The 22,729-nt window shown below is 36.7% G+C and overlaps 1 protein-coding gene across 5 annotated transcripts in view; it reads right to left on the minus strand.

Annotated features, from left to right (window-relative positions):
* Window positions 1–22,729, minus strand: part of RNF13 (ring finger protein 13) — a 119,813-nt gene that overhangs the window by 46,679 nt on the left and 50,405 nt on the right. For 2 of the 5 annotated variants that reach the window (XM_065942463.1, XM_065942464.1), the window contains exons 4-5: window positions 19,512–19,637; window positions 418–505 (exon numbers count right to left, since the gene is read on the minus strand). In XM_065942463.1, coding sequence (XP_065798535.1) covers window positions 418–505; window positions 19,512–19,637 — 214 coding nt within the window. Of the gene's footprint in view, window positions 1–407; window positions 506–8,389; window positions 8,410–19,511; window positions 19,655–22,729 lie in introns of those variants that run through there. The other 3 variants (XM_065942467.1, XM_065942468.1, XM_065942465.1) reach the window with 3 other exon arrangements.

A 22,729-nucleotide genomic window follows, 5' to 3' on the forward strand; every position in this document is an offset into this window, starting at 1 on the left:
GAATACAGCAGCCACTTAGTATTTCTACATATTCCAAAATTTAATGTTGTGAATCTCTAAATAAATCACAAAAATTCTCCTATGGCATCCTTAACTCAACATGCTTCTCTCTATTTAAAGCTTTGGTTTTCCCTTAGCTTTTACCAAAATATCAACACATCCTCGAAATGAAACACATGGGTTAAAAACAAGCAAACAAACCAACAACAAGAACAAACTGTTCAGGAAAGAACAAGTCAATCCCACTTATACAGCGAGCAAAGTTATCCCAAGAGGATTAGAAACTGGAAATCATCTTTCTGATGGGGAAGAAATTTTGCTTTCTAAAACAGAAAACAAAAGAAGAGAGACTCTGGTAAATTTTAGTTTTGAACGACTGGTCAAACAGGAGAGAAGAAAAGTGATACCTGTACTTACTGTCGTTGGATCCCATGCTAATGAGGTCATCGGAGTCAACATTGTGGACTATGGCTGCTTTGTAGCCCGCTCTCTGTGCATTTAAAACCTGAAAGTCAGGAAACAGTCACGGTGTGAGGACGTGCCACAAGGTCCCTGAGCTTCCACAAACATAAATCAACACCTCCATAAAGGACAGACTCGATTATGTGTATATATACAGACCGATCTCAAGTGTGTTCTTGAAACATAACCTTATACAATTGATTATCAAGGACTTCTTTAGATATCTTCTTGATTTCACTGAAGGTACTGAGTGAAATGAGAGGCAAATAAAGGACGGATGTGTAAGCTACCCACCAAAAGGATGGGAAGCACTAACCCTGCCTAGCGCTAACGGGATACAGACTTGGGACCATGCTCAAGAGCCATCAGCCCTTGAGAAGCCAAACCTACCTCCACTACTCAGTGCAACAAACTTGGGGCAAATTGCTCTTCTTCTTTAACCCTCAGTCTCCTCAAGTTTAAAACAGAATAGCAACAATACTTTTCTCATATGTAAAATAATTTTAAAAGGCTTAACACATTATGATTCAAAGAAATAAGTAAAATAAAAGCTACTCTTATTATTAGCTTTATCAACAACCATTTTCTTTAGAAAGCTTTTCTAAAGCTTTGAAAAAATTAAAAATAAAAATACTCCAGCCTAAAGTTGCTGACTCTGGTTCTATTTAGCTATATAATCTTTCCTAAAACTAGTTTCCAAAATATTAATAGTCAGTTTCACACCATAAGAATATGGCTAGCTATGTAGTAGAATTTTATTAAAGCAAAGATCTGAAAAGTATGTAACACATGTTACCACACCTCACTTTTAAAGTAACAGTCTGTTTTAAACAAAAACAAACCCAGACTAACCTCTTATTGTACCACCTTTGAACCATTTGGTAAAAATGAAGGCTATTATTTGCATACTGGTTAAATAAAATGAAAACTGGATATGTAAATATATATATAATAGTTTTGAATACTTTGAAAACTATATACATATAATTCTAAATATTAATATGGCAAGAAATTTGAAATATATCCCCTTATAATCACTGCATAGTGATATGTCTGAAAGTTCCTTTATAATATCAACACTTCTAAAATTAATTTAAAAAAATAATTCCCAGGTCTAATATTAGCTCTGTTTTAGTTATCAGCATAACAATGATTCAAAATTCTACAGTAACTCAATAAAGACCTGCATCAAGCTGCAAAGAATAAGGGAAAGCCCAAAAAGTCAAGTTCCTAAGAATAAAAAAAATGCCCAAGTGTTCAGCAGATTGGACTTGAATGGTAGGTAAGAGAAATGAGGCTCATGTAGTCAACCCTACTTAGGCAAGAGTAAAATTCCCTTCTACATTACCCTGACTCTAAAACTACCTCACAGATGAAAGCTGGAATTCTGAAAGAGATAATAATGTGGGGCAATCAGAATAATTTTATCTTATCACCAGAAAAAAAAAAAATCTAAATCTGCAAATGCCTCAAAGAATTAATATTTTGTCTCTCTGTGGGTATGCTTACTCACTAAGTCATGTCTGATTTGGAAACCCCATGGACTGTCGCCCGCCAGACTCCTCTGTCCAGGGGATTTTCCAGGCAAGAGTACTGGAGTGGGTGCCTTTTCCTTTTCCTGGGGATATTCCTGACCCAGGGATCAAACCCATATCTCCTGCATCGCAGGCAAGTTCCTAACCACTGAGCCACGAGGGAAGCCTTTATAGTCTCTATAACTCCTGTGAAATAGCAGGCTGACAGAGCAGGCACTCATGAAACATTTCCAGAATGAGAAAATGTGTACGTGCTTAAATTAGTAGCTCATATTATAACATTACAAATACAAGAGAGAAAATTGTGTGTGTGTTAGTGCAACGCCATGGATTACAGTTGGTCAGGGTCCTCTGTCCATGGAACTCCAGGTAAGAATATTAGGGTGGGCAGCCATTTCCTTTTCCAGGAGATCTTCCCAATCCAGGGATCAAACCCGGGACTCTAAGTTTTTTTAATGAATCAAAATAGCATAAATAGTTCACCAACATAGGACCTACTGCTCTAATGTTCGGAATAATGACAAAAAACCAACCAACCAACAAAACTGTTACCAGGAATGTTCTGTAGTCATGTGAGGAAAAGTCAATAACCAAAAAAAAAAAAAAAGTTTACTACTTTTTGCCTGTGTGTGCATGTTTTAATATTAGGTGGATTTTGTTATCTACCTAAAATTTTAAAAATGCCAACCTCTACAGTCTTTTACCCATAGATTTTAATGCTTTCCAAGGGGAGAAAAAAAAAATCTTTCAAGAAGGATTTAATAGTTTCTAAACCTTATCTGCTACTTATATATTAACCTTTTATTTACTCATTACATTTTCATAGCAGGACAGACTTCACTTAGCTTTTATTTAAACTAAAGTATACTTGGGGTTGCTATTAGTTTATCTGATGCTTTAATGACCATTTAATTGTTCCTAAAAACGCTAAACAAGTAACTACAGAGAAATGTTTCTCTCACAAATCCAAAAAGCAAGTGCTTCCAGAGATACAATTTAAGAAATACAAAATTTATATCAAAAGCTGTTCTCTCCTTATACAAAATTTAAGTTTTACTTTTCTTTGTAAAGTCAACTAATACACAGAGTCACTGATATTACGATTTGACTTGTTTCCCTGAAAAATATGTATTTGTGAGCAAAGATACAACACGTTAGGATACAGAGAAAAGTGGTCCCAGGAGCCACGATGAAGTGCACGTGGAAACAACACAGCCCCGCCTAGTAATTGTCTGGTGGACTTACACGCCGCGTGAGGCGCCGTGATGAAGTGAGCGTGAACACAGCCCCGCCTAGTAACTGGTGGACTTATACGCCGCGTGAGGCGCCGTGGTGAAGTGAGCGTGAACACAGCCTCGCCTAGTAACTGTCTGGTGGACTTACACGCCGCGTGAGGCGCCGTGATGAAGTGAGCGTGAACACAGCCCCGCCTAGTAACTGGTGGACTTATACGCCGCGTGAGGCGCCGTGGTGAAGTGAGCGTGAACACAGCCTCGCCTAGTAACTGTCTGGTGGACATACACGCCGCATGAGGCGCCGTGATGAAGTGAGCGTGAACACAGCTCCACGTAGTAACTGGTGGACTTACACGCCGCGTGAGGCGCCGTGGTGAAGTGAGCGTGAACACAGCCTCGCCTAGTAACTGTCTGGTGGACGTACACGCCGCGTGAGGCGCCGTGGTGAAGTGAGCGTGAACACAGCCTCGCCTAGTAACTGTCTGGTGGACGTACACGCCGCATGAGGCGCCGTGATGAAGTGAGCGTGAACACAGCCCCGCCTAGTAACTGGTGGACTTACACGCCGCGTGAGGCGCCGTGGTGAAGTGAGCGTGAACACAGCCCCGCCTAGTAACTGTCTGGTGGACGTACACGCCGCGTGAGGCGCCGTGGTGAAGTGCGCGTGAACACAGCCCCGCCTAGTAACTGCCTGGTGGACGTACACGCCGCGTGAGGCGCCGTGATGAAGTGTGTGTGATGAAGTGCGCGTGAACACAGCCCCGCCTAGTAACTGCCTGGTGAACGTACACGCCGCGTGAGGCGCCGTGATGAAGTGAGCGTGAACACAGCCCCGCCTAGTAACCGTCTGGTGGACGTACACGCCGCGTGAGGCGCCGTGATGAAGTGTGTGTGATGAAGTGTGCGTGAACACAGCCCCGCCTAGTAACCGTCTGGTGGACGTACACGCCGCGTGAGGCGCCGTGATGAAGTGCGCGTGAACACAGCCCCGCCTAGTAACTGCCTGGTGGACGTACACGCCGCATGAGGCGCCGTGATGAAGTGTGCGTGAACACAGCCCCGCCTAGTAACCGTCTGGTGGACGTACACGCCGCGTGAGGCGCCGTGATGAAGTGAGCGTGAACACAGCCCCGCCTAGTAACCGTCTGGTGGACGTACGCGCCGCGTGAGGCGCTGTGTGCCGGTCACAGTGCAGAACTTAAAGGTGAACCAGAAGCGATCACTGTCCTCACGGGGACTCGATATCCTCACGGGGACTCGATACCCCCGGACATCCAAGCAGGTCAGGCGCGTTCCAGCCTCTCTACTTGCTCAGGCTGCCATCTCTGCCTGGAACAGCCTCTGGGTTCTGAATGCCTAATCAGGCTTCAAATTCCATCACCGCCAGGAAGCCTGTCGTGTCCCATGCGCTATTCTAATGCCCTGGTCCACATGCTGTCCCAGGCACCCAGACAGCTGCTTCCCACTTGGTATGTATACCTCTTATAATGTTCTTAAAGATCTTCTATAGTGTCTTATATTTATGCATTATACATACTATCCCATTTGTAAAACAAGGCTTTATGGAGTCCTTTAATCTTCTGCAGTTGCCTATGTGTAAAGAAGGGACAAAATAACATGACTCTTTAAAGAGGTTTCCTGAACGGCAAATTGTTAAAAATCACCGATATAAAACAATCTGCTACGTGTGTAGCTAAATTTAGCCAGTAGTTTCTGAGAACTGCATTGAGCAACTGAGGAAATATGTTTCTTTCACACATCCGAAATGCAATTGGTTCCATAAACACAATATAAAAATTAGATTAATATCAAAAGCTGTTCTCTAATTAAAAAATAAAATTCTTAAAATAGAAAACCACTAAAATAGGAAGGAGTTTTGTAAGCACAAGTGTGAATTCCAGAAAATAGAAATATGTTTCAAAAATTTAAAAGAAGGCTTCCCCAAGACTTTTGTTGTTGTTATTGATTTTTAAAATAAAGCAATGAAATTAAAGAAACACATTAACATATGGACCAATGGGCTTACGAATACAAACAAGGAGAATATATTCATGTTATGAATTGCAAAAAGCATGTGTCAGTCAAATTAAATTAGATTTTTAAAAACTATGTACCAGCTGGTATTTTCAAAAACACAGGAAGCAGAAATAAGGCCTAAATCATCAGTAAGCATGTGCAAGGTTTCACATTCATAAAATGCAATCTCAAATATGTTGTCAGATGGAAGCAGAGAACTCAAAGATTCATTAATAAAAAGCAGGCACAGTGAACAAACCTAAATTTCAAAATAGCCATCAAACAGAAAATTGCACAAAAAGACCTTCTGAATTGAACTGCATACGTGCCTTTTTAAGGAGACTCAAAATGTGCTAAATGTACTAGTTTACATCTAATCAACCAATTAACTGCAACTAAATTATGTAGACCAGGTAGCACCTAATCACAAATTTTAAAGAGATGTGGGACTGCCGACTTGTTATTATAAATAGCCAGTATACAAGAAGACAGCAGACTGGAAATGGAAGAACCTTCAATGAGACAGGTTCTAAAAGGAATCCTGGGAATGAAATAATAGTCCATCTTATTTCCAGACTGGACAAACTGGTGATACTGACACTCATAAACAGACCTTGCAAGAAGAAAGAATTCACTGTGCTGTCGAGATGATCGTAAGTAGAAATTTTTTAAGGGACACGCAGGCATGAGGAGGTGGAGGGAACTGTTGATAGAATATAAACAACAAGGTTCCAGACCAAAGGCTACATCTATGAATAAAAGAAGCCTCTATGTGCTGGTGCCTTACATATATTATCTCTAATATCTGATAGAACTCTACCATATAGATATTCTTTTCAATATTCTAGAAATGAATAAAGACGGGTAAACGAAAATACCCTAAGGTCACACTTAGGCAGAGCTGAGATTTGAAAACAATTTTATTTGATTAGATATAGAAGCATGGAGTTTCCCAATGAATCAGAATGAGAAACAGGATCACTAACCTTATTTAACATTTTACAAATGTCTAAAAAGAGGGATTAAGAAAGAGATCACTTTAAGGGATTACTTTCTTTGATACTAAGAAAGTACCAAAACTCACAAGACATTAATCTTAAAATCTTATGGGCAAAATAAAAACCAGGATTATTTCAGACAGACAGACAATACTCCATGACCACTGTACATGCATCCCCTACAGATGCCCCGTGTTTCTGATGTTATCTGCCTTCAGGTGCCGGGCAAAAGATGTTTGAGAATAGTAGCCATTTACAATATATCCTCTTCTAATTTGAATGATAACACAACTTTTAGTTCATTATTTCAACATTTTCATTAAGTGTTAAAAGGTCATTAATTTTAATTGGGAAGTTGAAAGAAAATACTATACTGAAATATTTCAGCCTGTAATTCATGCAGAATTAAAATGTGATTTATACGCGGAATCTCATACATGACACAAATGAACCCATCTATGAAACAGAAACAGAATCAGGGACACAGAAGATAGATTAGTGGTTGCCAAGGGGGAGAGTGGCAGGACAGGGATGGATGGGGACTTGGGGGTCAGCAGATGCAAACTGGTGTATGCAGACTAGATAAACAACAAGGCCCTCCCGTGGAGCACAGGGAACTATACTCAATATCCTGTGATCAACCAGAATGGAGAAGAATGTATACATGTATAGCTGAGTCATTTTGCTATATGGCAGTAATTAACAACACAACATTGTAAATCAACTACACTCCAATAAAAACAAAACCAAAACGTGATCTAGAGGGGAATTTCAGTGATGACTTACAGTTTTATTCACTAAAGAAGTAATAAGACTAGAACTACAGGGACTCCCCTGGTAGTCCAGGGGTGAAAACTTGGGCTCCCAACACGAAGAGGCCGGGTTTGATCTCCGGTGGGCGGCAGAGTCCCATCTGCAGCACAGCAGGGCCAAAAAAAGAAGGAACAGAGGCAGAGAAAGACGTAATAAATATTAGGGAAGCTCCACTATTCTGGCTTATGTATCAATAGGAAAAATATATCTACCTAGAGATGTGATTTGACTGCTTAATTAACACCAGGAAGAGAATGACAAGATATTCTTGCACTCCCATTCAATCAGGTGATACCTTCAGTGATCGAAAAGCACTGTATTTTCTTCTTGCTCTCAATCTGCTTCCCTGCAGAAGGGTATGTACTCCATATTATCAGATAGGATACACTACCTAATTATGTATACACACACACACATATAACATATATACTAATACTCTATATTATTATAGTTATTTATCAATTATCAATAATAAATTTCCTAAGTGTGGCAACTGTATTTTGTGAACATGGAGGAGACCGCTGCTGTAGGAAAGAGAGGAATAAGACATAAAAGATTCAACTCTTAAAATAAAGACAAAATATCAATACCTGGGAATTATTAACAATGTTAACTTCTGCAGGATACATCTGTTTTCATCTTTGTTATTATATACACCACAAGCTTTTGTCTTGAATAAGCTATTTTTTTAATACCCATCTGGGTACTTTGACAACCTGATACATTTTAATCAAGCCAATGTCACATAATTAACCTTACACAAAGTAATTTTCAACTTCCATAGTTCATTAAATGACATAAATGTACACTAATCTCAGCATGTTCTCAAAAATATAATAAAACCAAAGTCCTGCTGTCTTAATAGAAATCACAATACTAGAAATCTAAAGTTGTGATAATTTAAAGTATTACCTTAAAAATTAACAGAAGATCATTGTTTCATGTGTGTCAGTAAAAGCATTAATTATCAAAAAATTGATCCTGACATCACCTTGAAAAATAAGAGATCTGATAAAATAACAGTCAGAGCACTTTGAATGCCAGACCTCATGTTTTCTAAGAACCATCTTGCTCACTAGCATGTATCTCCAGCCTAGAAAAATCTCTCACATAAATACTTACTTAGTCAAACTAAATCATAACTATCTATCCAGTCCTACCCAGAAAGACATATGCCATAAAAATGCAATTTCTTTATATTTATGGCTTAGTTCCCCCTTAAAAACATACCAAAAATTTTACTTCAGTCATGAAGTGAATAAAAACTTTTTCTGAAATATTTTGCATCTTCCTAGCTGTCTCAGTTAAAAGACAACAAATGTGATTTGACCTTTTCCAAAGACTTGGGATCATCATGAACATGCTTTACTAGATCCTAGCTGGTTTTTCTCCTCAAGTTGCCAGTGTCACTTCCTCTTTCTGTATTCAGACTACTAGTAGTCATTAACCTTGCTCCACTCTTACATTCTTTTCTACAATACAGAAACAAAGGAGAAAACCTGATTAGAATTCTATTCTTAAAAAAAAAAACAAAAAAAGTACAGAAAAAGTTCCAAGAAAAAGTCATCAGGAAAAGTACATGGTTTTAAAAGCTGGAATTTTATGACATTATGGTGGTACAAAGGCATGTTTCCTTCTTTTATTTTAGATTATATACTGACAGCATTGACCTTTTGATAAATGGCATGTTACAAACATACAAGTTTATTTCTTATTTAGGCTGAGAGATAAACTGAATTTGTTTCATTAGAAAATTTGGGGGGCAGGGCTGGTAAAATTTGCAAAATCAGCAAAGCCACACTGACTCGTTTCAAGTAGAACAGAAAACAAACCAGAATCCATGGAACTTTAAAAATTACTTAAGGATCTTATGTTCTATCCCAGTGACAGGTTTTAAAGTCAATCTTTGTACATGGGAATGCAATTGTAAATATTGAGGGTACTGAACATTATAGATAAAATAATTTAGTGAACCTGGGTGAACTTTTTTTAATAAAAGGAAATTTCATATACCAAAGTATTTTAGCTAATATAGGTAAGTACTGTTTTATAAAACTTTATTATAGGCTGTGCACTGTATATATACTAGGGGGACATGTGTAAAAATAAATTTCTTAATATAGGTTTGCAGTCAAAAAAGTCTGAAACCCATATAGTGAGTTTTTAATGTTCTGTAGATTGTCTGCAATCAGAAAGTAGATTGTGCTTTTCCAACAATATTATTGTGTAACATACCATCACAAAATCAAAGTCATTAATGTATAGGTCGTTGAACGTGGCGGTTTCCAATGTAGTTTTAATAGTATACCTAGCACGTGATTAGTACTAAAGATTAAAACTAAAACTGATGCTTTTCTCTTGGTGTCATTAAAAAAAACCCAAATAAACCTTTACGTAGCTATTTCTGATGCTTGTTATTTAAGAAGCTTTTCTTAGAGGGAGGTGGGAGGGGGTATCGGGATGGGGAATACATGTAAATCCATGGCTGATTCACGTCAATCTATGACAAAAACCACTACAATAATGTAAAGTAATTAGCCTCCAACTAATAAAAATAAATGAAAAAAAAAAGAAGCTTTTCTTTAAAAAACTTTTATATAATGAACTATACCAGTTAAACTATATTAGTTAAAAGCTGCCTAAATATTTAGAGAATCGCAATTTAAATTTAACAAAAGTATCCATAAAATATCCTCTAGTTATCTATGTATATTAAAGTGCATATTAAAATGAAGGATCCAAACTAAGTTCCTATTTTTAGATACTAATAGGATTCATATTCAATCAAATCTTATTTCTCATCCCAACAACAGCAGTAGCTCCATTTTAACCCAATCACCACGGTTAATAAAGTTTTTTGGAAGAAATTACTGTGAAACAAAAGGATAAATCTAAACTTCTATCAGCCTGCTAGGAATTTCCAAGTAATGACAAAGGCTCATACTACACTGGAAAAATAACTGGCGAGGCAGTTTCAATGAGACTTCTGGTGCTCAGCGCCCCCTAGTGACAGATTTCTGAGCACACGCGTCCCTCTAAGGCCTACTCATTCTGGGGCTCTAAGCTCTATACTGTAAGCTCAGCACACAGATCTGCATAAAAATATAAGTCCTACTCCCAAGAAAGTGAAGTGAAAAAAGATACACCCATGGGTTTTTTTCTTAGGCTAGAATCAAGCAAGAGGGGGAAAAATATTATGGGGCAAAAAGAAAGAATCTCTAGTAAAGAAATAGGAAATGCACAGTAATGCTGGCTGGGATTTGCTCTGGCCTCAGCCAAGAATCTTTCCTATCACAACTTTTCAAACACAGGACAGAAAATGAGCAGCTTTAATTAGCAGTCACTTTGTGGTACACTTAACATCATTTTATTAAAATATCTGAAATTATCATAAAAATTCTCCAAACAGGAAGCTCCTTCATGAAAACAGGCTATTAGTACAAGTCTAACATAATCTGTAAATGAAATAAAATATAGAAGATTTACCTAACAAAGTCTCCAATGAAGTCTGGTTAAGGTAATTAACAAGATTAACTAATTAACGTTAGTAAGGAACAGGTCTCTCTTAAGCTAAAGAGTGAGCGCTCAGATATTTATTTTACCATTTAAATTGCAACTTAATACACCGTGACAGTTTTCCCGCGTTATGCTGTGTTTGAAAACACAGAAGGTGACAGGGCATCACGCAGGTGCGGGGAGGCTGCGGAGCCTGGCCTCGCCTGTCCAGCCCGGCTGTCCAGCGGGTTCCGGCACCCCCAGGTCTCGGCCGAGAACTGGAGCACTACGTTACTGTCCAGCCTCTCCAGATCCTCTGCAGAAAATGTAGTGTAACGCTGCTTCTAAGTATTTTCAAATGCCAACTGGAAAAAAAAAAATTCTCTGGAAAACTGATTTTTGTTTTCTCTCAGAATTGCCAGCAGAAAGCAACAATAACTCAACCCTTAGCCTGGACACAAACTACACTTTCCCCAAGCTGGATGTCTGGCACAGGGGAAGAAACTGTTCCCTACAAGGGAAAGAGATGAAGTAAGGAAACTCATAAGGGACTTAGAGGACAGAGACGACTGTCAAAATGTAGCTATGCTCTTTCATCTGAAGAAGGAAGGAGAAATTAAGAAGCAAAATTTCTTTCTCAAATGATCAAAGCCATGAAGATGAGAATGGAACAATAGTAGGCAATTCAGGTTTAATGTAAAAACTGTTAGTTCTATCTATAGGATAAAAATTTCTGCAAACACTACAGTACAGTAGGGAATAAGCAATTGTGGAAATAAGACCCAGAACTGTGGCAGGCAATCCTACCAAGATTAAATCCAACATCAACTCTTTCCTGCACATATTTCAGAATCCCTACAGTACACACTGGGAAGAGCTACTTCGCTGAAGATAGTATTAGACCCTGATGATGTTTTCACTCTCATTAAAAGGAATTCAGTGACATAAGCCATCTTTCTCTCTTTAGATTCCATCTTCCTTAACTAGACATTCTTCATTCAATGTATACCTGAATAATCTGAATAACTTTATTTTAAAGGAAACAATGTGTGTGGAATCTATGACAAAGGAGGTAAGAATATACAATGGAGAAGATAGTCTCATAAATAATTGGTGCTGGGAAAATTTGAAAAAATAAAACAATGAGATTAGAACATCCCTCATACCATATACTAAAATAAACTCAAAAAGGATTTGAGACCTAAATTTAAAACCTGAAATCATAAAACTCCTAGAAGACAACACAAGCAGAATATTCTTTGACATAAATCAGATCAATGTTGTTTTGGATTTTCCTTCTAAGATAAAAGATATACGAAACAAAAATAAACAAATGGGACTGAATTAAACAAGATTTTTGCATTGCAAAGGAAATCACTGCTAAAACAAAAAGATAACTCATTGAGTGGGAGAAAATATTTGCAAATGATAAGATCAATAAGGGGTCAATATCTGAAGTATATAAACCATGCATACACCTCAAGTATCAAAAACAAAGAACTCAATTGAAAAGTGGACAGAAGACCTTACTAGACATTTTTCCAAAGAAGACATACAAATGGCTAAGAAGTACATGAAAAGATGCTCAGCACAGCTAATTAAGAGGGAAACGCAAATGAAAACCACTAGGAGATATCACCTAACGTTTGTCAGAATGAAGGTGGAAGTGAAAGTCTCTCATGTCTCACTCTTTGGGACCCCACGGACTCCAGAGTCCCTGGAATTCTCCAGGCCAGAATACCGGAGTGGGTATCCCTTCCCTTCTCCAGGGGATCTTCCCTACCCAGGAATCAAACCCAGGTCTCCAGCATTACAGGCAGATTCTTTACCAGCTGAGCCACCAGGGAAGCCCAAGAATACTGGAGTGGGCAGCCTATCCCTTCTCCAGGGGATCTTCCCAAACCGAAAATTGAACCCAGGTCTCCAGCATTACAGGCAGATTCTTTACCAGCTGAGCCACCAGGGAAGCCCCTTTTACCAGAATGGTTATCATCAAAAAGTTTATAAGTAACAAATGCTGTCAACGATGTACAGAAAAGGGAACCCTCATACGCTGTTGGTGGGAATGTAAACTCGTTCAGTCACTATAGAGAACACTATGGAAGCTCCTCAAAAACTATAAATAAAATTACCATATGATCCAGCAATCCCATTCCTGGGAATATATCTGAAGAAGACGAAAACACTAATTTGAAAAGATACATGCATCCCAATGTTTGCAGCAGAATTATTTACAAGAGCCAAGGTACAACAGCCAAGGAAGCAACCTAAACGTCCATCAGCAGATGAACGGCTAAACAAGATACAGTATACAACTGAAAATGAAAAAGAATGAGATTGTCCCATTTGCAAAAACATGGATGGTCCTAGACAGTGTAATGCTAGTGAAATGACTCAGAACAAGACAAATACTTTATGTTATCGCTCACCTGTGGAATCTAAACAATGAAACGAATGTATGTAACAAAACATCAACAGACACGGATCCACAAATAGAATTAGTAGTTACCACTGGAGAGAGGGAAGGGGCCAGACAGGGATATGGGATTAAAACAGGGAAGCAACAAACAAATACGGTACAGCTCAGGAAAACAAAGCTAATGTTCTACAATAACGTTAGATGGGAGTATAATTCTTAAAAGTTTTGAGTCACTGTGTTGTACACCTGAAACCAATATAATATTGTAAATCAACTATACTTCCAATAAAACAATGTGTGTTGAAGAGCTATGTAAATGAAGTTACTGGCATTATATGCTTTCACTGGGTTATGGTAAAGTACATGTAATATACTGTTTTTCAGCTTTTTCTTTGATTAAATATTACTTTCTTTGTAAAAGAAGAGAATTTGTTTTGCTGTTTTAATACTGAATGAATTTGCATATAAAGGAACCTAATTATTAATACACAGATATTTTTACCAAAGGGTGGAAGAAAGAAAGAAATGAATAAATGAATGCCCTGGTAGCACAGGGCTGTTTGAATCCTACATGGGTAGAAATGCTCCCATATCCCGAGTATTACCTAACATGTTTCTTTAGTGATATCTTTTAAACAGGATTCCAAAGTAAATTAGCAACAAACACTATAGATTACTTTGTAGAAATACAGAAAAGAGTAAGAAAATTTAAATAATGATATTATAGATGACTTTAATATATGAGTTCAACTTCTATTTAAGTTCATATCTCCTTGCTTAGTACTACTGAAATAAAAGTGCAATTCTGAGAATACCATATACTGTATCAGCCTGGAGGCCTGAGAGAGGAGAATGAAAGGTAAACATAGAAAGAAAAACTAGATGCCTATTTTGTAAGAAGACAGAATTTCACTCCAAATTTTTTATTATTTGTTATTATAATAAGATCACACAAATAATCCAAAAATGTTTGTGTTAATTTCTTAATTATCACAAAGTATTTAGACACAGAGAAAAATGTGGGATACATGACTATCTAGACTTAGAAATACTTCCAAGGGCATTCCAAGAACATTAAGTGAAATGAACATGAAGCCGACAGAATGTTCCAATAATACTGTTTATTCCATAATCTACTTAAATTTAAAGCCATTAGAATTTTCTAAATATTCTAAATTCAGCAAATATTTATTAATCATCTACCAAGTGTCACACAGTGTATTAGGAATTTGAGTTGTAGAAACAAAAACATGATATTTTCCCTCACAGAGGCTGACAGAGGATTAAATAAGCAATATATAAAAGAAGTGATCTGCTCTGCCTTGAAGATTAGGGAAGGTTTCAGAAAGGAGATGAGACTTCATCTTAGACCTAAAACAAGCCAGGTAGACAAGCGAGGGAAGATACTCAAACCAAGGACAGGGGAGAAACCAAGACAGAGGGAAGAGACTGCTCAGCAGTTCTTTGAGGGTGAGGTGAGGGGACAGGCAAGGTACAGATGTGACCTGACTTCAGAGAGAGACAGAAGTCAGGTCAAGTAGGGGTTTGTGCCCCAGATGGGTTTTGCAAAAGTCACATTCCAACAGAAAACAAGTACCAGCGTATTCCTTGGATTGTATTCATCTACACTCCAAATGTAACTCCATCTAACGAACCCCCTCCCTGAAATATGGCGGGGATAACATCTGAGTCCTTTCAGCCTCCTGCAGCTGGCTACATTTTTCGAAAATACTCACTAGCGCAGTAAGCGGTAGTAAGATTCAACAGAAGTATGTGCACTACACCATTCTGTTTACCAAGCTTCCCTTGAGCTCAGTTGAAATAAGGCAAATTGACTATTTGAAGAAGTTGACTTAGCATTAAAACCACAAGGTAGAAACATTTCGGATTGCAATGGCAACAGATTTTTGACAACAAATGATTTTTTGGCTATAAACACAGAAATTTGTGTAGCTTACAAAAGTTCTATTTTAAGTGATTATTTTAATGTTCTTGAAATAACCAAGTATTTCTACAAAAATTTTTAAATGCTATTTCCCACTGGGATGCCAGTTCAAGTCTTTTGAGAACTCTCTGCCTCAGAATGCTATGAAGTCATTTTTCTAACTAGAAGATTTAATAAAGCCTTAATTTATTTACCAGAAAGCCAGAAATGTTTCCCTAATTTCAAACACTCACCACAAGTTAACATTTCCAAACACTTATATTTTGTCACAGTGAGGCACAAGTGCATAAAGATAAACAAAGTAAGATTGTTCTGCTTTTCCTCTAAAGCACTGGGTTTTTCAGAAGATGCAGTTTTTGTCAGTGTGAGTAAAAGTGACTGTTCTCACGTTAAGCAGCTGGCATGTAATCAATAGTTATTACTGGCCTTCTGGACACACCACATATCCAAATAGTAATTCTGAGTATGGGTTCTGCTATTATCTCTCCAGGGCAAGAAGACTAAAAGGCTCAAATGTGCTTCTCTTGACAAAAGATAAAAAAAAGAAAAAATTAAAACAGAACTCTATTTTTAAATGTTACAAACAATTCAATTTTCTACCTTCCAAAAACTGTTAATTGCATTTCAGAGTCTTATTAGCTACCTTGAGTCACAAACCACTTGGGATAGTTTGCATAGAAAATCTGTCATCTCCTTTATTGTAACATACAGCTTTCACTCATTTACTTTTAAGAGAGAATAAGAGAAGTTTAGGTTTCTTTAATTACAGCATAATGCTCTTCTTCAAAAAAAAAAAGTCTAAAGATTTATAATAAGTAAACCTTGAAATATCCACCACCATTATCATTTGAAGTATCTTGAGAGAATTTTATGTTTCACTTCTTTTCTCTTCTGCTATCTACAATGGAAAGGGCTCCTTTCACCAAAGAAAGCTCTGTCAGATGGTGCCAATTCTCATTTGTCTGAGATAATTTGGGTATCACTTTGTATAGGAGGCATAACAAAAACCCACCTTGTAACTATTCTCAATATACTGTAGCATACAGTATGGTGTTGAATTAAGCTTTTGTCAGTATTCAGTCCTAGCATGTTGCATCAAGAATAAGAAAATGAGCTCTTTTTCTAACTATTTTCTTAAGTCAATTTATTCATAAAAAATTGTGGCTACACAGGAATGAACCACTCTTGAGCATCCACAAAGAGCTATTTATTTGCAATTCATAAGAGAGGTACCATACATAAATTGTAAATGATTGCTTTCTGTAACATACTTACTACAAAACTTAATCATCAATTTGGAAGCCAAAAAAGTACAGTCATGGATTTCTGATCTGAAGATTATAGCTAATAAAGCTAATAGCCTATTCACCAGTGATCACCATTAGAAAAGAAATTTTCTTTGGAATGAGATTCCAGTTGTTTTCCCAGCAATCATGATGACTTTATCTTTATCTACTCACCCTACCTTGACAGGTGATCTGTAATTCATAAGCTTGTGTATTTATGAAATTTATTTTTTATACATTACACACTGGCATGACAACACTGTCCTTTATAAACCAAATTAAAAACTTTACACATCAGTTGACATGAGTTACTATATCACAGTGTGACTTATCAGCCAATGATTAGTTTCTGAAAGGTGAGAACTGAATTCGTGTGTTAATTTGACTGGGCTAAGAGGTGTCCAGACAGCTGGTAAAATATTTAGGCAGGTGTCTGTGAGGGGGTTTTTGAAGTGTTTGTCATTTCATTCAGTAGACTGAGTAAAGAAGATCCACCCTCAACAATGTGAATAGGCATCATCAAATTCCGAGAGGTTCCAAACAGAACAAAAGATGAAGGGAAGGATGAATTCCCTCTCTCTGTTCTTGACATCCACATTCTCCTGCCCTTAAACTTCAGAGCTCTTAGTTTTTGGGTCTCTGGACTCTAGGATTATACCATCAGATCCCCAACTTTCAGACTCTAACTGAATTACACCCCTGGTTTTCCTCGTGATCCAGCTTGCAGAGTAGATTACAGGACCTCTCAGCCTGTACAGGCAGCATCTTTGCCATCTTTACCCTTATTCTATTTTATATCAATAATGAAAAAAATCAATAAAACATTGATGGTTAATAACTACTGCCTAGTTACTGTGTGCAAAGCATGTCTGACAAGCATTCAACACTATTTCATTTAATCCTTATAACAATTCTATGATATCAGGAACATTTATAATTCTATTTTACAGATAAAGAAATTGAGGCACAGAGAGATAAAAATAATTTGTATAAGATCACACTACTATAAATGATAAAGATGTGATTCAAATGTATGCAGTTTTCAGATCTTGAATACACCAATATGTCTCCTCAGTAAATTAATGTCTTGTAAATTTAATATGACTGAAAGAAATCATTAGAAATAATATGAGTAAGAAACCTTTCATTTTAAATGTCTATAATATATTGTTGTATATTTATGAAGGAAAATTAACGAAGTTAAATATGTACAGAATAGAACTTTATCCATTAAGACTATGTCTACACAATGAGTTATATAATAAATATTTTAATATTTTCCTTCTAAGATTAGAATCCTCAATTAAAACATTTTTACATATTCTTTATATGCACGTGCTTTTAAAGAATACATTATACACATAAGTAGAAGACTTACGATACTACATAGTTTGATTTAACAAACTTTTATTGCTCTCCTACTATGCACTATAATACAAATTAGATATTTAAATAAAGTTAAAACATGAACTCTAAATATAAGTGAAATACATATAATAAAAACAACAATGTGATAAAGAGATATAAAGGCACATTGAGCTGGGATGATTTGTTCTGCCCGAGGGAGGGGAGAAAGAAAAGTAAGGATTCCAGAAGAGGTAATGGTCTCAGCTAGCACTTAAAATGATATGGTCAGAAATACAGGTGATAAAGGTCATCTTTGAGATCTTGGACAGAGAAAATAGCATGTGTGAAGGCACAGAAACACAGCAAGTGGAGAGACTTCAGTAGGTGAAATGGCTCCAGCACAAAATTCAAGACAGGAAGTGGAAAGTGATGAGCTGGAATATTAGCTAAATCACGAAATTCCATTAGGAATACTCAAGACACGTGATGGGGATTCACTGAAGGGATCAGAGGACTAACAAGCCCTTCTATCCATTCCTGAGTTGGGTTTTACCCCCAAAAATAAATATTTAATGACAGTATTTCCCTAAATGTTATAGTGCAATACCTCCCATCCCCATCTAAAAAGAAAGTTACTTTAAAAAAAATAAAATGTATTGTAGCTTTAAATTACCAAAGACTGGACTAAGACAAATATTACATACCCTAATGATGCAATAAACCTTGAAATCAGCAGAATTAGCTTACTTTTCATTTCTTACTGGCATGAAATTATCAAATATTATAATAGCATTTCATTTTTGCTGGAACAATCTATAATTATTATAGTTTAGTTCTAGATCAAATCTTAAAATGGTTTAAATTCAAACTACTATAAAAGCATAACAATTAGAAAAAGAAGGAAATCTAATACATTTGACTTCAAGCTCTATTTCCCATTTAAAGGCAACTGAGAGTTTAAATTTGGAACTAATATACAATATAACAACATTTATTATTTACAAAGTGCTCTACATTTTCAAACTCCTTTACAGTTATTATTTTATTCATTTAAAAAGCTTATTATGGAGGTATAATTTCTTTCATGAAATGAAAGGAGCAGAGACAAAAAGGCAGGCACAGCAGGAGTCAGAGTAGCCTTTCTTACTTAACAGACAAATCATCTAAGATTGAGCATGCACAGTACATGAAATGATACATCCCACGTCTGCTCTCTAAGACACGCGTAAGACACTCAGGTGTGAAACAGTTCAATAAAAGGAACAGGCCTCAATCTGGCTCTCTTGACAAGCAGACAATCCAAAAACAGATTTTTAAAGGTAGTATTAAAAAACAAAAAACAAAATAAAAAACGAATAAAAAAACAAAAAATAAACCTTAAAATCTCACATCTTTAGAGCTGAATTAATGATAGTGAGGGAAGACCTATGGCAAACTTTTAACTATTTGAAATGCCAGCGTAACCCACTTCACGGAGACAAACTTTATACATGTGACAGTCAGCTTATTAAGCTTATTAAAAGAGAAACCCCAGTATCAACAAAGATATAGATACAGAAGTTGTAATCATACTGGAGGGTGAAGACATAAAACTAAAGACTAGCATTTCCATTCCTAGGTTAGATCAAGCAAGACCACTATCAAACCACAGTTCAAGATGCCCAATAACCACTGTGAAAAGTGTTAGAACCAATAGTAATTAGGTAAAACTGCAATTCATAAAACTGATGGTGTTTTCCTCTTTGTACTGGCAGCTAAAAGCTTAAATTTTATAGCAAATGAATGGGTTAAGTAAACTCACTCTTGTCTTTCATTGTCTCCTCATTTTCTTTCTGTCCTTACTCCTTTATTTAATCTGAATGAATTGTGTAAACTTTCTTAAATCCTTTCTGAAACAAGAAAGAATTTAAACAAGCTAGCTAAACAAACAGTAACCAAAAAATGAAAACGGAAACATTACCTTTTCATCAAAATTACAATCAAGTCTTCTAATTAACACGATGAAAGTGCCAGATGAATTATCTCTTACTGGCGGAGGCACGATGGGTTCACAGGCATTCTCTGGTTTTGAGTTAATCAAAAAACCCTAAAAAAAGAATTAGCAGAAAGTTTTCTCTCTGTTAAACTAAAAAAAAAAAAAGAAAAAGAAAAGAAAAAAAGAATTCAACTTACTTCTATAAACACCTTTAGAATTTGCTCCCCATGTTTTGCATAACGCTAGATGAATTATCAGGCAACGACAACAGTTCCTACCTGCCAACTCCTCACAATCCCAGAACTACTAAAGTAGTATTTGGTTTCCTAAGCATTTTTTTAAATTCCATTTTTACTATTAAACTTAAAAAAAAAAAAAAATCACACATAAGTCCATTACCCCAGAGATAACCATTGTTAGCATGTTGATATATTTTCCAACAATGATTCACATTTCTAAATCAAGTAAATACTTTTCAAAAAGTAACTACTGATTTTCTTTCATCAAACAATGAAAATGCACAGCATTTCTAGGAACTTATTCTATAGAATTACTAGACTGGGGATATAAAGGGGTATGTAGAAAGATGTTTCCTCTTACATTGCTTTTAACCAGAAATCATGCACACCAAATGGCAGCCATTTAAGAAATTATAATATATTCTTTCAGTGGAAAATAACAGAATCACTAAAAGGAATAAGATAAATCTATACATATTAAACTGAAAAGGCATTCACAAAATAACTACCAATAACAACAGCAAATTGCTTTCCCAAAAGTACAGGATGGTTTGACATCTGAAATGTATTAATATAAAACATCATATTAATAGTTTAAAACAAAAACCAAAATCAATAGATGTAAAACATTGAATAAACACATAAAGATATTATCAAAGTCTTTAAATTCAATTATAAGAAGTGAGTAACTCTGTAACTTTACCAACAAAGGTTCGTCTAGTCAAAGCTTTGGTTTTTCCAGTAGTCATGTATGGATATGAGAGTTGGACTCTCACAGAAAGCTGAGTGCTGAAGAATTGATGCTTTTGAACTGTGGTGCTGGAGAAGACTCTTGCGAGTCCCTTGGACTGCAAGGAGATCCAACCAGTCCATCCGAAAGGAAATCACTCCCGAATATTCACTGGAAGGATGCCAAAGCTGAAACTCCAACACTTTGGCCACCTGATGCCAAGAACTGACTCATTTCAAAAGACCCTGATGCTGTGAAAGATTGTGGGCAGGAGGAGAAGGGGACAACAGAGGATTAGAGAGTTGGATGGCATCACTGACACAATGAACGTGAGTTTGAGTAGGTTCTGGGGGTTGGTGATGGACTGGGAGGCAGTCCATGGGGTTGCAGAGTTGGACACGACTGAGTGACTGAACTGAACTGAGTAATTAAAGCTATGACACAGTGTCTTAAAACAGTCCTGTATGGTACATGAACTGGTCATACCAACCATCTATTCTACAGGATTTGGTAACTTCTCTTGCCTTAAATGAATTGCCCGGCTTGTGATAGAGAATGCTTTTGCACATGTTTCAAGAATAAAGCACAGCATACCTTCAGTTACTCAAAGAATAATTCCCTTTCTTGACTCCATTGAGCGCTTGGTTTTTACTTTGCAAGGAAACAGAACTGTGGTTATCCTGCCAACAAACAATATTTACTTCATTCATATTAAATTTGCTCCCTGCTGCCTTTCCTATGCCTTTCTGCACACAAACTAACTTTCTGCCTTAAAGCCAAATCATACAGCGCAGTTCTTTTCAAGACACTTATAACAGCAATTAAACTCAAGCCATGTGGCAGCAACAAGGTATATAACTCAGCTGAAGTGAAGACAACATGAACAGCTATGACCAAATTTCCTGTGAGGAAAACTCTATCATGATCACCATCTAGCAGATAACAAGTGAAAGACACATCCCAATTTCAGATATGTTAAAACACGGGGTAATAAAGTACATCTTGGAATCAATACGGGACTTAGAATCTTAGAATCAATAATATCAACACAGGGGTATCCTTGCCTGGAAAATTCCATGGATGGAGGAGCCTGGCAGGCTACAGTCCACAGGTTCGCAAAGAGTTGGAAATGACTGAGTAACTTCACTTTAGAATCAATAAATGTATAGTATGTACACCTTTTTGTATGAACACAAAAAGCTCTACGAGTGGAACCAGGAAAAGGCTTTTGCTTTTTAATCATTTCTGTATTGATGAATCTGTTATGTATTATTTTGTGTATGTATTATTATGCACATATTATTAGTATGTATTATTTTTAGACATAAGAAAATTTACAAAACTTAAATACACATAAGCTAAAAATTAAAAAAAATATTCTATTTGCATTAATAGAAACTGAAGCCTAAAAAAACCCCCCAAAACCAGGTTTTTGTTTTGTTTTGTTTTGGGGAGGGGGCACATGCTCATGGGATCTTAGTTTCCTAACCAAGGATCAAACCAGAACCCTTGACAGGGAAAGCACTCCCTGGGCCACCAGGGAATTCCCCAAAACAGGTCTTAAAATTATTAGATGTTATTTCTCCTGTGGACTGTGCTAAAAACAGTGACTTGATACAACAGTCTACCAGTTCCTATCCTTCCCCCAGATATGTCACTGAAAACAGTGAGAATTTATTTTGTTTTATCCAGAAAGTCTACGAGGCAGTGTAATGGATTTTGCCACTGAATTTAGCAGAACTCTCTAGTCCCTTAAAGAGTGGCCAAGAAGGTGCTGCTTTATTCCAGGTCCACATGCCTCAAGTTTCCCTCCACAGCCAATTCCTTTTTATTAAAAGGATGCTTGCTCTGCAATCAAGCATCCTCCTTATCCCTACTTACTGACAGGGACAGTTTACACCAGTATGTAGGAAGCCCAAGAAAACTACCAATGTCGAGGAGACTCAGAGAGGATGCCCATTTTTCTTACCGTTGTTGTTTTAATTCTCTTTTAATGAAACAAGGAGGCAGGACAAAAATAGTGCATTCAGACTGGCACCTCAAAATCATCAAATGTGTAACAGGTTTGTGGTATATATATTTAAGGATTTTAAAAAAATGTTTATGGCAATACATGAAGCAGAGTGCACAAAAGATGGTTTTTCAGCTTGATGACTGTTCCCAAAACATACCTGTATCAGGAAACAGATATTAACAGCACTCCAAGAGTTCCCTTCATCATCCCCATCAGTCAC

Source organism: Muntiacus reevesi, chromosome 8 (genome assembly GCF_963930625.1).
Source record: "Muntiacus reevesi chromosome 8, mMunRee1.1, whole genome shotgun sequence".
NCBI classification, from domain to species: Eukaryota; Metazoa; Chordata; class Mammalia; order Artiodactyla; family Cervidae; genus Muntiacus; species Muntiacus reevesi.